This window comes from Larus michahellis, chromosome 11, assembly GCF_964199755.1.
Source record: "Larus michahellis chromosome 11, bLarMic1.1, whole genome shotgun sequence".
In the NCBI taxonomy this organism is placed as follows: Eukaryota; Metazoa; Chordata; class Aves; order Charadriiformes; family Laridae; genus Larus; species Larus michahellis.
Window position 1 is genome coordinate 2,068,106 of NC_133906.1, and position 15,022 is coordinate 2,083,127.

The following is a 15,022-nucleotide window of genomic DNA, read 5'->3' on the forward strand; positions in this document are numbered from 1 at the left end:
CATGCAATTGCATCTTCCCAAAGAATTTTTGCTAGCACATATATTATTCCAGCTGTATTGGGAGCCCTGGGAGGTTTTTCCCGTGTCATTGCAGGGTGTCATGAATTCTTAACTAACATCTGAATTGTGTAGTTAGGCGAAATGACATAAAGGGAGCTTTATGAAGAACAAACTGTATTCGTTTTCTACTAAATACCTGAATTATGTACCTACTGTAAGTTCCATAATCTGGAAGCGTATGTGGTGATCTCTTCCTTTCTGCATGTGTCAGCTGGGCTATTCTCTCTGACAACGTGTGGAAGATCTCATCGGCTATATTTGTCTGACTGTCCCGTATGTGGCTTTCATGTTTACAGCTGTAAAGGGAAAGGCTTCCATAGACATGTGTTTTTCTAAAAAATGTCACTGGAAGAAATGCTCTTGCTTGTCACATGCACATGGACAGAAGTCAAATACTATGCATGATAAAGAGAAGTTGTCTGTGTGTCTTTTCTCTCATTGGAGTGTATTTCCAAATTTGGAAGATCAGGGTTTGTTGCTAGACTAAGTAAAATGAATCTGAAGGTGTCTCATTTTTGGATATCACACTACTCATATTCCAGCTGGCCAAGTTGTGGGTTCATCAGATTGCTTTCCTGTTGCATGGTGTTTCCCATGAGTGGCAGTTATTGCGCACTGATGTCGACTTTATATTAAGGTTTGAGAGTGACCCGTCTTGCAAGTTGCCCAACGCACAGAAGTCAGATGATGGCGTCTTTGGGGTGACACTTAGGCAGCTGGGTCTCTATTGAAGCTGCATATTGCTTATGCCCTTAAGAACATTTGTCATTTCTTCAAATGAGTATGATGAGCAGAGAAATCTCTTTGCATGTGTCCATGTTGCGATCCTTGTTGTCTGTAAGGAGAAGTTGTGTGCGCAACTTTTCCTTCAACGGTGTCTGTCTGCAAAGGTCATTTTCACATTGAAGATGTTTGGTCAGAGTGAAAAGTTCTGTCTGTGCTGAGACAAGTCAGGTGAAAAAGTTTGCTGTGGTATAATTTGAAATCCTTGTTGTGATCCTTATTCTCCATATTATTTAATTTCGGTTGTAGTTTTTATTACTATTATTCTTATTCTTATTCTTATTCTTATTATGTTTTTTTTTTTTTATAGTCCAGCTGTAAATCTGGGCCTCATTTTGTCTTGTAACCTTTAAAACCTTAAAAGAGCTCTTGTGGTTGTTGGTCTGGGAGAGCAATGTGCATTCATTCCTTGAAGTTGTTCAGCTGCCAAGACAAAGGCTTTGATGGACTCTGTTTGCCGAAGGTGTCACTGAATGTAATGCTCTTTTGCCTGTGGCTAACATTTGGTCAAAATATTGGATACTATCTGTGGTCAAGTAAAGGCTGTGAATGCAGAGGAAGAAGGGTGAGAGGCTGGCTCTGAGCCGTGCAAATAGGTGTGTCACTGTGTTTTTGGCTGAGCAGTGGTTTGATTTCATGGCTGCTGCTGAGGCCTGTGCCATTCATGTGGTGATCGGAGATTCCCTGTCCTGAAAAACCATAAAGTATTTGCACAATAAAAGGACATGTAGAATGATGATGCATGGGCAGAAGGGTCATAATTCCTGCGTGAAAGCTCCTTTATCCATCTGTATTTCATTGGAAAACAGCTATGTGTAATTTCATCATAGAAGTAATTACACTTTCTTTCAGGCCTTTGTGTCCTGCAAGGTCATGGTTCATTTTCCCCATGGCTGCATTTTTCCTTTGAATTTGAAACTGTGGGTGTTGTTTTGCAGCAAATATTTTCTTCCCTTGTCAAGCCTTCAGCCACCTAAAGAAGCCTAGGATGACTTACCTTGATAAAGAGGCCTATGATAAGTCTTTGCATTTACGCCTCCATAATTGTCTGCAGATGAGCAGGCTACAGAGTAGCAAAAGTTGATGAGAACTGGTTACTATTTCTTAAAATGAACCCTTGTACGATGCAGTCCAGAGGAAGACCTTAGGTTTGCACTAGTGCTTGAAACATCTGTAATTTGCATGTGCTCAGGGGATTGATTTTCAACACCAGCAGTGAAGACTGAGAAAAATTCCCAGTGAGTTTGGCAAGACTTTATCTTTAATGGTCCCTTGCCTTCCTGATCTGATTTTGTTCAGCTCCTGGTTTCCTCTGTATGTAGGTTAAGTTTGAAGTAGTGGCATATCTTCGTTTAGCCACATGTTGTGCGCTAGTGCCTCTTGCTCATCCTTCTGTTTTTGTGGAAGGCAGGAGATGTGAGGTTATATTTGTGTTCTGGTTGTGTTAGGGAGAGGGGATGAAAGCATGATGTCAGTAGAAGTGCCATCTCTGTGGAACAGTGTGTGTGATAAAAGAGGGGAGGAAATTCCCCAGAAGTTGATTGTTAGATTTTCCCCAGTCTCTGTTGGATGAGTGCTCCTCTTTTAGTTCAGACATTTATCATCCATGTGCTTTACAATCCTTCTATTTCTTCACAGAATATTAGTTAGCAGACAAATGTACCTTTTTTTTTGGTGTGATCTTGGTGCATTACACTCTCATGATATGTTTTTGCCAATTCTGACGGTCAGAAGAAAAGCTGCAGGTTGTGTAGGGATGTAGAGAAGACTTGGGGAAGCTCTGTTTGTGGGGGGGCATAGAAGAACTGATGTTCATTTCCCTGCCTGTCATAGTTAGTCTGTTGGGTATATGGTTGTGGTACTATGCAGTCTCAATTCCTTCGGATGAATATGTTTGCGCTAAGATATATTATTGCACCTGATCTGTTTCTATCTGTTCCAGTAGAATTTAATGTAGTAGGCAGTATATATCTTATAGTATTTAATGTAGGAAAGAGTTATAGTCAGTGGCTCACTGTCCAGGTGGGCTCCAGTAACATGGGGTGTTCTTCAAGGGTCCATACTGGGACCAATGCTATTTAATATACCTCAATAATATCTGCCTCAGTGAGTGTCATGGTTTGATCTGGGATGGATGTGACGTTCTTGCTAGCAGCTGGTATAGTGCTATGTTTTGGATTTGGGGTGGAAATACTGTTGGTATAACAGTGATGTTCTTGGTTGTGCTAAGCAGTCAAGGCATTTTCTGCTCCTCATGCCACCCCCACCAGCGAATAGGCTGGGAGTGCACAAGAAGTTGGGTGGGGATACAGCCGGGACAGCTGACCCAGACTGACCAAAGGACTATTCCATACCTTGTGACGTCGTGCTCCGTATATAGAACTGGTGGAAGAAGAGAGAAGGGTGGGATTTTTGGAGTTATGGCGTTTGTCTTCTCAAGTAACCATTATGTGTGATGGAGCCCTATTTTCCTGGAGATGTCTGAAGAGCTGCCTGCCAATAGGAAGTGGTGAAAGGACTCCTTATTTTGCTTGGCTTGTGTGCGCGACATTTTCTTTACTTATTGAATTCTCTTTATCTCAGACCATTCAGAGTTTTCTCACTTTTCTCCTTCTGATTCTCTCCACCATCCCAAGTAGGGAGTAAGCAAGAGTCTGTACAGTCTTAGCTGCTGGCTGCGGTTATCCCAGGACAATGACACAGATGGTAGGAGTGAGTGATCCCACAGCAAGTTCACAGACAACACGAAGTTGAGCGGTAGTATTGATTCACTAGAGCGAACGAAAGCCATCCAGAAGTAAACTTCAACCCTAATGCAGTTTAAGAAGGCCAAGTGTAAGGTCCTGCACCTGTGTCAGGGCAATCCCCCGTTTCAATACAGACTGCTGTATTGAGAGCAGCCTTGTGGAGGACTTGAGGGTAGTGATAGGTGACAATTAGGAAATAAACTGGCAATGTTTACTTGATTCACGGTGGATCATTACTTATGCTAACATTTGGTGTGGGAGGCAGGTAAAGCGGAGTTACTTTTGACTTGAATTTCTTTAGATATGGGGTTTGTGTTTTATAAGGCATTACTGTGTTGCACACTGTCTGCTGGCCCAGTGTCTCCTGGAGGACAACTCCTCTTTTACTTTTAGAACCTTGATTTTTTTTTTCTAAAGCGTAGTCAACATACAAATCTATTTTCCTTCTTAGTTCAGAGATGTAAAGATCTGAAATCTGTGTGTAGTCCTCTAGACAGTTGGAGCTTTGAGGCTATGTTCTTGCCAAAAACTCCATGCAAGAGTGAGAAGAGAGTCGTGGGAACTTATGAATATTAGTAGAATGTGCTGTTGAAGGACAAAAGAGGAATGGTTTCCTCTTTCCCTGTTCAGTGCCTAGCTGTAATTTAACACAATCTGAATGTCTTCTTCCCTTGCAAGTTTGGCCTGAGATATTGGGAGCCCTGGGATGTGCTTCCTATGTATTTGCATGTTGTCATCAATTTTTAACTAACATTTTATTGATGTACTTATGATAAATCCATAAGGGGAACTTTGGAGGAGCCAGCTGTGGCCAATACCCTTCCTTTTTGCAGGTGTTGACTTCTTGCCTTCCTTGTTTTGATGTGCTGAAGGTGGGCTGCCTTTTGAGATAATGTGTGGAAGATGCCATCTGTTACATTTGTCTGACTGTCCTGTAGGTGTCTTTCATGTTTACAGCTGCAAAGAGCTTTCACAGACATGTTTCCATAAAGGGTTACTGTAAGCAATGCTCTTCCTTGTTACATACAGAAGCTGAGAAGTCAAATATTATCCATGGTAAGGAGATGTTGTCTGTGCAACTGTTCTTTGGGTGGAGTCCATCTGCAAATTAGGAAGATCAACAACCATGCAAGCTCTGAATGGTTTGAGAAGAGTCTCTGGGGTGCTGTGTGTGAGAAGGTACTGGTGGAGGGAAGGCATGTGTTTTGTCAGTTCTCAGGGTTTCTTCCTGGCCTATGGAAAATAGGTCTCAAAGTGTCTTATTTCTGGATATCGCATAGTAGTTTGGACTCCAGCTGGCTAAGTTGTGGGTTCATCAGTTTACTTTCCTGTTGCATGAGGTTTCCTGTGAATTCTGGTTTAATTCTTGCCTTGCTTGTTGCAAAGTGGTAAAGGTTTGCCCCTCTGTGTTTGGTAATGTGTCCTAAAATGTGTGTCTGATAATGTGTCACTGGAAGGAATGCTCTTGCTTGTTGAATACTTGTGGTGAGAAATCCTTGCCACGTTGGTGAGAGAGTGTCCTTGAAACAGGAAGAAAGGAGGTTGCACACTCCATCGGGCTGGGCTGTGGTATAATTCCACGCCTGCTGCCAAGGCCTCTGTCACTTACACTAAGGCTGCCTTTAAGAAACTCCTGAAAGGGAATGACAACACTCTGATGAATTTTGTCTGCAAGCAGTAACCATGGAAGTGCAAACACGTTTCAGGGGCGGGCACAGTGTCTAATACCTGCTGTATGAACTGTCATCTTTTCATGTATATATCCTTGAAAGACTGTGATATGGAATTTTATCCTGGTTGTATAAAGGTTTCCCCAGCCTCGACCAATCTTCAGATGTTATCCATGCTTCCTGCTGATGTGAAATGACTGCTGACGTTTTGTCAATATTAAAATTGGTGTGAATGTAGGGGATGGGAGGGTATTTTTGACAGGAATTTCTGGGTTTGGGCTTGTTATTTGAAGCATGCGTGAGGCAGTTGCTCATTTAATGACCGTGTCTGGTACAGCATTTCCTGACAATGCTAGTTATTAGGCGTAGATGTAAACATTGCATTAATGGCTGCAGATTCACATAGCTTCGAAAGTGCCCATGTGCATGATGGTGTCTACGAGATGATACTTAAGACCGATTCTTGAACTGAGTTGCAGATCCCTTATGCCCCTTAGAACATTTACTTGTGTTTCCCTGAAATGAAATGGTCTTTTTCCTGTGGCTGACACATAGGCAAAATATGGGATACTGTCTGTGGATTAACTAAAGTTTGTGAATGTAGAGCAAGGAAGGTGAGAGGCTGTCTTGGAACCAGGAAAATAGGTGGGTTAATGTGGTTTTGTCTGAGCAATGGCTTGATTTCATGCCTGGTGCCAAGGCCTGTGCCATTTTTTCTGTCATGAAAGGCACGTAAGACAGAATATTACGTGTGAGAGAAAAGAAGCAGAAGCTAAAACTGAATCTGTTGTCATTTCTCAGAAGACTGAGATCATATGACCCCATATATGTGGGAGATATTTTTGCCAACTATGAGAGCGTCAGAAGCAAACCTGCCAGTTGTGATGGGTTGTAGAGAAGACAAATGAGCTCTGAAGGAGTTGAGCTTCTTCATCATGGAGAACAGAAGGCTCTGGGGAGACCTTATTATAGCTTTTTAATATATAAAGGAGGTTTAAAAGAAAGATGGAGAAAGACTTTCACCATGGCGTGTTTTGACAGGACAAGGGGCATTGGTTTTGAACTGCAAGAGAGTAGGTTTCAAATGGTCAAAGGGAAGAACTGTTTTATGATGAGAGTGTTGAGGCAGTGGAACAGGTTGCCCAGAGAAGTTGTGGATGCAGCAGCACTGAAAGGGTCAAAGGACAGGTGTAATGGTGCTTTGAGCAACCTGATCTAGTGAAGGATGTGCCTGACCATGGCAGAGGTGTGGACTTCACCATCTTTAAAGATCCCTTCCAACACAAACCACTCTATGGTTCTATGAAAGACCTGATGAGGCTTTGCACTTTCCCATTTTCCACTTCTCAAGTATGGGGAAAGAAAAAATAAGGAACTCTGCTGAGTCAGAAATAAAATACTAGATGTTGTTCTGCTATCTTAACATAGAGCTATACAAATTACCACTAGGTTGACACATTTCTCAGGATGACTATTCTCCCTTAAATACAAATCGACAGTGGCAAAACTGTCAAGAGACTTCCATGAGCAAAAGGAAGACATGCAGTGAATATTGAAACTCTTTGCCAGCCCATCATGAAAGAACAGCCCTAACTTTTTCCTTCATTCTGTTTCTGATTACTTAGTGATTACTGAAATGGGAATCCATCCTTCTTGGTAGTCATCCCATATCAGGAAAGCAGAACTGAAAATAACTGAAAGAGTGCTATAAAGCTGTGCCGTCGTTTCTTGCTTTGATAGATCCTTCGTGATTATTTGAAGAGTAGCTGAGTTCCTTTTCTTATTGCTCTGCCATGACTATTTACTACCAACTATTCCTTGTGTTTCAAGGAGACGACCTAAAAGTACTTGACAGCATATCTCAGTTTAAATAGCCGTTGGAGTTCCAGCAAGCAAGTGCCCCCGTGCTTCCTGATTCTAAAAAAAGAGAGACCCCAAAGCTGGGGACAGCCACTGAACAGCGGCCAAAAGTCCGGGCGTCCGCGAGCACGGGCATGGGCCGGCTGCGATGTCGTGGCGGCGCCTCCGGGTGCCGCTGTTGGCCGACGCGGATAGGCGCTGGAGCCGCAGCCGCAGCCCGAGCCGGAGCCACGGCAACGGCAGGAGGGAGGAGCGCGGCGAGCTCTGGCGAGAATGGCGGTGAGGCAGAGGCAGAGCAGGCAGCGAGCTGTGGGGCGAGCGGTGCTGCTGCCCGCTTTGCTGCTGATGTTGTGCTGCCGGGCGGCGGCGGAGCGGATCCGGTACGCCATCCCCGAGGAGCTGGGCAGAGGCTCGCTGGTGGGGCCGCTGGCGCGGGACCTGGGGCTGAGCCCGGCGGAGCTGCCGGCACGCAAGCTGCGGCTCAGCGCGGAGAAGCAATACTTCACGGTGAGCGGGGAGAGCGGGAACCTGTACGTGAGCGAGAGGCTGGACCGGGAGGAGATGTGCGGCGAGTCGGCGTCCTGCTCCGTCAGCTTCGAGGCGCTGGTGCAGAACCCGCTCAACGTTTTCCACGTCGAGGTGGCCATCCAGGACGTCAACGACAACGCGCCGCACTTCCTACAAGACAATTTCCAGCTGGAGATCAACGAGTTCACTTCTCCCGGCGCTCGCTTTGCCTTGGGCGTCGCCGAGGACGCAGACGTGGGCAGCAACTCGTTGCAGGGCTACGAGCTGGAGACCAATGGATACTTCGCGGTGGAAGTGAAGGAGAGGCAGGATGGCAGAAAGTTCGCAGAGCTGGTGCTGCGCCGTGCGCTGGACCGGGAGAGCGAGCAGAGCGTGCGTCTGGTGCTGACGGCGGTGGACGGCGGCGATCCGCCCCGCAGCGGCACCGCCCAGCTCTGCATCAACGTCACGGACGCCAACGACAACCCACCCGTGTTCGCGCAGGACTGGTACGGCGCGAGCCTGCGCGAGGACGCGCCGCCGGGCTCGACGGTGATGAACGTCTCCGCCTCCGACGCCGACGCCGGCACCAACGCTCGCATCACCTACGGCTTCGGGAAAATGCCGGCCAAGGTGCTTCAGAAGTTCGTGGTGGAGGCGGAGAGCGGGACGATCAGGCTGCAGGAGGCGCTGGACTTCGAGGACACGCGAGGGTACACGCTGCTGGTGGAGGCGAGGGACGGGGGCGGTCTGGTGGCGCACTGCGAAGTGGAAGTGGAGGTGCTGGACGTGAACGACAACGCGCCCGAAATCACAGTGACGTCGGTGTCGAGCCCGGTGCCCGAGGACGCGCCGGCCGGCACGGTGGTGGCCCTGTTGAAAGTGCGGGACCGTGACTCCGGGGAGAACGGTCAGGTGTGGTGCGAGCTGTCGGGCGAGGCGCCGCTGTCGATGGTGTCGTCGTCGGTGGGGTCGTACAAGGTGGTGACGGCGAGCGCGCTGGACCGCGAGCAGGCGTCCGAGCACCGAGTGACGGTGGTGGCCAGGGACCGGGGCAGCCCGTCGCTGTCGAGCCGCGCGTCGCTGGTGCTGGAGGTGTCGGACGTGAACGACAACGCGCCGGTGTTCGAGGAGGCGGCCTACAGCGCCTACGTGGCGGAGAACAACGCGGCGGGCGCGCCGGTGGTGCGCGTGCGCGCGCGGGACGCGGACGCGGGCGCGGGCGCCAACGGGCGCGTGAGCTACTGGCTGGCGGGCGGCAGCGCGGGCGCGGCGCCCTACGTGTCGGTGGAGGCGCGGAGCGGCGCGGTGTACGCGCAGCGCTCCTTCGACTACGAGCAGTGCCGCGAGTTCGCGGTGGCGGTGCGGGCGCAGGACGGCGGGGCGCCGTCGCGGAGCTCCACGGCCACGGTGCGCGTCTTCGTGCTGGACCGCAACGACAACACGCCGCGCGTGCTCTGGCCGCCGCCGGCGGCGGGAGCGTCGGGGTCGGGAGCGTCGTCGTTGCCGGCGGCGTTCGAGGTGGTGCCGCGTTCGGCCGAGGCCGGCTACCTGGTGGGCAAGGTGGTGGCGGTGGACGCGGACGCGGGGCGCAACGCGTGGCTGTCGTACGAGCTGGTGCAGGCGTCGGAGCCGTCGCTGTTCCGCGTGGGGCTGCACAGCGGCGAGGTGCGGACGGCGCGGGCCGTGTCGGAGAGGGACGCGGCGAAGCAGCGTGTGGTGGCCGTGGTGAAGGACCACGGGCAGCCGGCGCTGTCGGCCACGGCCACGCTGCACGTGGTGCTGGCCGAGAGCTTGCAGGAGGCGCTGCCGGAGCTGAGCGAGCGGGCGGCGGGCGCCGACTCGCCGGCCGAGCTGCAGTTCTACCTGGTGCTGGCGCTGGCGCTGCTCTCCGCCCTCTTCCTGCTGAGCGTGGCGCTGGCCGTGCTGGCGCGGCTGCGCCGGGCCGGGCCGCCCGCCGTGCTGCGCTGCCTGGGCGCGCAGCGCTTCTCCGTGCCCGGCGCCGCCTTCCCGGCCGACTTCTGCGAGGGCACCTTGCCCTACTCCTACAACCTGTGCGTGGCGCCGGCCCGCGCCGTGGCCGAGGGCGCTTGGCTGCCGCCGCCGCTGCCCAGCGTGCCCGCGGAGGAGCTGCTCGGCGCGGAGCCCTGCGGGAAGCCGAGCCCGAGCAGCAGCGCCGGCGCGGGAGAGCCGCCCACCGACGCCGACGCCCCGCAGGTGTGTAAGCCCTCTCGCTCTCGCTGTTTTCTTTGATCTGTGCTGCACCTCCGTGCCTCTTCCCCTGGTATTGGATGGAGTGGATGGGATATGCTGTGGATGGGGAGCGCTGGTCCTTGTGTCCGTGAAGAAATGAAAGATTGTCCTAACTCTATTCCATTGAGAGCAGGTCGTTAGCGGCTGCACTCCTTAGTTTATCTTTAGCCATGGGTTGAGGTTCAGCTGAGAGGTTTTGTCTCCAACTCTTGCGCTGAATATAATCGTCTGAGTTATTAAGGGTGAAGGCGAATTCTTAGTGCGTAGAACGAGATCCGCCGTTTCAGCGTGACAGACTCGGGGTTGGCACTTGCAGTTGAACATGTTTCCTTTCTGATCGAATTTTTCCTGAAACCGTGTACTTGGACCTGTTTGATGGCCAGACACAAACCCGTTGGTTAATGTTTTTTCGGTATTGCACTCCCAAAGAAAACGTGGATCTGGCTTCATGAATGAAATGTGACAGGTTCTTCATTCCTAGTGAAAGCAGCGTGTTGCCCTACTTTTGGGGGCATGCTGCTGCAGAAATGGCGGAAATGGTAGCAGTAATGGGACGGGTTAACGTTGCACATCTGGGGAGTTCTTATCCTTGTCTTCGTGAAGGAAGGAACGGGGTATCCCCCTTCCACTCACCGCAGGAATGAAACGGCTTCACTTGGTTCTTCGGTGGTGGAAAGGTTTTGACTACAGCCCTCGTATGACTTATTAGCGCTGAACGCAGTAAATCAAGGGTTCTGCACGACGGAATCGGGAAAATGTGGTGGACGCTCGGTGTTACGGATTTTTCCTTCCTAATAGTTTTTCCTAAAATGGCTGTAGGTGGGTGTGCCTCCATGAATGGAGGACTTGGATGTTGTTCCTACCTTGTGAATACTCCCATTTTTAGATATGTTCCCTCTCGTGTTTTTGGCGAAGGCTGCTGCAGAAATGGCAGCATGAATGGGACGGATGAATTTTGTCCAGGCATGATTTTTCCGAGTTCCCTGTGCATTTATTTCTGTCTCCTGCTTATTTTTGTTCTTCCTTTTGTTGTTCCCCCTTTTAACCCTTCCTGATCTGCCTTTCATAAACAAATTGAGATATAGAATGGGATCTTAAAGGGGGGGAAAAAAATCGCATTTAGTATTTCAGAGCCTGTCTTGTTTTCCTCTCCCATTTTCCCAAGTAGAGGTGCGTGGACCTGGTTGATCGCCTTGAGAGGGGAATGCTAGACTGAACAACTATGAGCAACTTGTTCAAAGAGTTGTGTCTGCCTGTTTACAAGGGGAGGGCTCTTCCCATCCTAGGAACATCTGTAAATCAACAGTGAAATACTCAAAATGAGAGCAATTAGGCACTTGAATGAAGTCCATTTGCGCCTTTACAAATGGTCCGGGCAGAGTTTAGGGTCTTGTGCCGTCGTACAGTAGTTGGTGGAAAAGGTGTCCTACCAAAGTAAAGATGCAAGAATTAGATGAATGCGTTACTAGTAAGCATCAATCTGTTACACCGTGGTTACTGTAAAAAAAAAATCACAGTGCCTCCCGCTGGTGTTGCTGAGCCTGATATCTCAGGTTCCGCGCGGCGTGGTCGATGTTTATATCACGTTTTGTATAGAAGAGCCTGTTATGTTTTGCTGTCCTCGTTCGAGTGATTCAAGCATGCCTGCTACAAAAATTCCTGAAGGGGACGGTGATTTTGGAGGAATGGGATGAAACTCGTAATAATCTACAGGTCATATTACGAAACAATATTTTACTTCCCATCTATCGCCAATAGCAAGTCATTTTTCCTGTGCGGTAGAAATAACATGCATCGTTAAAGAAAGGTACGGCTTAGAGAAAAGGCAATGCTGGAAATCCCCGCTCTTCCTTTGAGGGAGGATCTTCCTTGTTGCTTTGTTCCATTGGTCGGGATGTGGGGAATTATTGTAGCTGTATGACGCCCTTTTGATTTCCAGAAAGGGACAGCGAGAAGAAATTCAAGAGCGACTTGAAAAAAAAAAAAAAAAAAAGCTGTGCAATTCGTGGGGAAGATTGTGATTTCGGGCTAATGAGATAAGGGTAGCAGTATTTTGCACGTCATATTCAGAAAGATTAACGGATATAATATATCACCGTTACAAAAAGTGTTTCGAATTCGGTAGAAATAACACAAAACCGGAAGGCGTGTTATTACTTTCTGCTGGTCGTGGTCTCCTCGAGGATGAAAGGAGAGATGGGCTGTAGAAAAGGCATCGCAGGAGATCCGCGGTGGCCGGGAAGCGTTGTGTCCGTGTCGAGTGTCCCGTCGTCGCGAATGCCCGTGGGAAAGGGCGGCGGGCAGCGCTGGGCAGCGCTGGGTGGCTGCAGTGCCGGGAGGAGGCTGCGGGCGCCGCTGTTGACCGAGGAGGAGGGAGAGGAAGGCTGGAGCTGTGCAGGCAGCCCCGCCCGCTGCGGCCCGGCTCGCTCGCTCCCCGGCTGGCTGGGGCGGTCTGTTGGTCTGCGAGCGTCCGCGCGGTGTGGAGCCGTGGTGCAGCGAGGTGGAGGGTCCGGCGGCAGCATCCTGGAGCGGCGAGACGGGAACGGAGCTGGATCGGAAGCTGGATAGGGAGGAGGAACGACGGGCGGCGGCGGTGAGGAGCCACGGCGGAGATGTTCGCGGCGGGGAGTCTCAGGATACGCTGGGATCGAGCCCTGCTGTGGTGCGTCCTGGTGGCGGCGTGGGAGGCTGCGTGGGGTCAGCTGCGCTACTCGGTTCCCGAGGAGATGCCGAAGGGCTCGTTCGTGGGCGACGTGGCCAAGGACCTGGCGCTGGACCTGACGGCGCTCCACGACCACGGCGTTCGCATCATAGACAGAAGTAGGACGCAGTATTTTGCCCTGCACGGGAAGACGGGACACTTAGTGACGGCGGAGAGGATAGACAGAGAGCAGCTGTGCGAGAGTGTGCAGCAATGCGTGCTGCGCTGTGAGGTGATAGTGAAAGGTGAAATGCAGATTTATAGAATCGAAGTGGAAATCAGGGACATTAACGACAACGCCCCCAGCTTCAAGGAAAGAGATCTGGAGGAGAGAATAAGCGAGATGACAGCCCCGGGTTCCCGGTTTCCCCTGGCCGAAGCTCACGACCCGGACGTGGGACGGAATTCCCTGCAGAGGTACGAGCTGAGCGGTGACGAGCACTTCTCGCTGTCCGTGCAGGCTGGCCCCGGCGGGGACCAGCGTCCCGAGCTGGTGCTGGCGAAAGCGCTGGACCGGGAGGAGGCGGCCTTTCACGAGCTGGTGCTGAGGGCGAGCGATGGCGGCGAGCCGCCGCGGACGGGCACGGCGCGGATCCGCGTGGCGGTGCTGGACGCCAACGACAACGCGCCCGCGTTCAGCCAGGCGGAATACACGGTGCGTGTGGCGGAGGACGTGCCCGTGGGCTCCGCCCTGCTCACCGTCACGGCCATTGATGCCGACGAAGGGATATACGGCGACGTGAAATACTCGTTCAAGAAAGTCACAGAGAAAGCATCGAAGATTTTCCATGTGGACTCTGAGACGGGAGCGATCATGCTGTTGCATAGCCTGGACTTCGAGGAAGGCGACTCGTACGAACTGGAAGTGCAGGCACGGGACGGCGGGGGCCTTTTTGACACGGTGAATGTCGCCATCACCGTGATAGACGTGAACGACAACGCACCCGAAATGACAGTGACTTCTCAACTGAGCGAGATCTCTGAGGACGCCCCGCCGGGGACGGTGGTGGCCCTGCTGCACGTGCAGGACCGCGACTCGGGCCCCAACGGCCAGGTGCGGTGCAGCATCGCCGAGAGCCTCCCGTTCCGTCTGGAGAAGACCTTTGAGGACTACTACCGCGTGGTGACTGCCGAGGTGCTGGACCGTGAGGCGGTGTCGGAGTACAACGTGACGGTGCGGGCGTCGGACGGCGGTTCGCCGCCGCTGTGGAGCAGCGCGGTGCTGTCGCTGCGGGTGCTGGACGTGAACGACAACGCGCCGGTGTTCGCGGAGGCGCGGTACAGCGCGCGGGTGGCCGAGAACAACGCGGCGGGCGCGCTGGTGCTGACGGTGCGGGCGGCGGACGCGGACTGGGGTCAGAACGCGCGCGTGCGGTACCGGCTGTGGGAGGGGCGCGTGCGGGGCGCGCCGCTGTCGTCGTACGTGTCGGTGCACGCGGAGACGGGCGCGCTGTACGCGCTGCGCTCCTTCGACTACGAGGAGGTGCGCGAGGTGGGGCTGTGGGTGCGGGCGGAGGACGGCGGCGCGCCGTCGCTGAGCAGCAACGTGTCGGTGCGCCTGGTGATCGTGGACGAGAACGACAACGCGCCGCAGGTGCTGTACCCGCCGCCGGCGTCGGGCGCGGGCTGGGCGGGCGTGGAGCTGGCGCCTCGGTCGGCGGAGCCCGGGGCGCTGGTGGCCAAGGTGGTGGCGGTGGACGCGGACGCGGGGCAGAACGCGTGGCTGTCGTACGAGCTGGCGAAGGCGACGGAGCCGGCGCTGTTCCGCGTGGGGCTGCACAGCGGCGAGGTGCGCACGGCGCGGGTGCCGCTGTCCCGCGACGCGGCGCGGCAGAGCCTGGTGGTGGTGGTGAAGGACCACGGGCGTCCGGCGCTGTCGGCCACGGCCACGCTGACGGTGGTGCTGGCCGAGAGCGTGGGCGAGCTGCTGTCGGAGCTGGGCAGCGCGGCGGCGGCGGCGGCGGGCGAGCCGTCCGTCAGCCTGACGCGCTGGCTGGTGCTGGCCGTGGCGGCCGTGTCCTGCCTCTTCCTCGCCTTCCTGCTGCTGCTGCTGGCGCTGCGCCTGCGGCGCTGGCGGCGCTCGCAGCTGCTGGCGGCGGGCAGCGGCGCCTTGCGCGGCGTCCCGGCCTCGCACTTCGTGGGCATCGACGGCGTCCGCGCCTTCCTGCACTCCTACTCGCACGAGGTGTCGCTCACCGCCGACTCGCGCAAGAGCCAGCTCCGCTTCTCGGGCGGCAGCTGCTGCGACACCCTCCCGGCGCGCCCGCCGCCCGACGAGCCCGCGCCGCTGCTCGCCGAGGACGCCGACGGCGCCCGCCGCGCCGACCCCGCCGCTCCCCCGGTGAGTTCCTCCCACCACGCTTGCTCTGCCACGCCTCCCTCTCCCGCTTCTCTGTCCTTTCCCACCCGTGTTCTCTGTCCTGTCTGTACGATGAGGTTTA

General features: G+C 53.2%; 1 protein-coding gene across 5 annotated transcripts in view; it reads left to right on the plus strand.

The window, feature by feature from the left end:
- Positions 1-15,022, plus strand: part of LOC141749887 (protocadherin gamma-C5-like) — a 280,377-nt gene that overhangs the window by 215,915 nt on the left and 49,440 nt on the right. Inside the window, exon 1 of one of the 5 annotated variants that reach the window (XM_074604136.1) lies at positions 2,754-9,844. The exons of 3 other annotated variants lie outside the window; for them this stretch is intronic. In XM_074604136.1, coding sequence (XP_074460237.1) covers positions 7,394-9,844 — 2,451 coding nt within the window. In that variant the 5' untranslated portion in view covers positions 2,754-7,393. Of the gene's footprint in view, positions 1-2,753; positions 9,845-9,919; positions 14,923-15,022 lie in introns of those variants that run through there. One more of the 5 variants, XM_074604141.1, reaches the window with a different exon arrangement.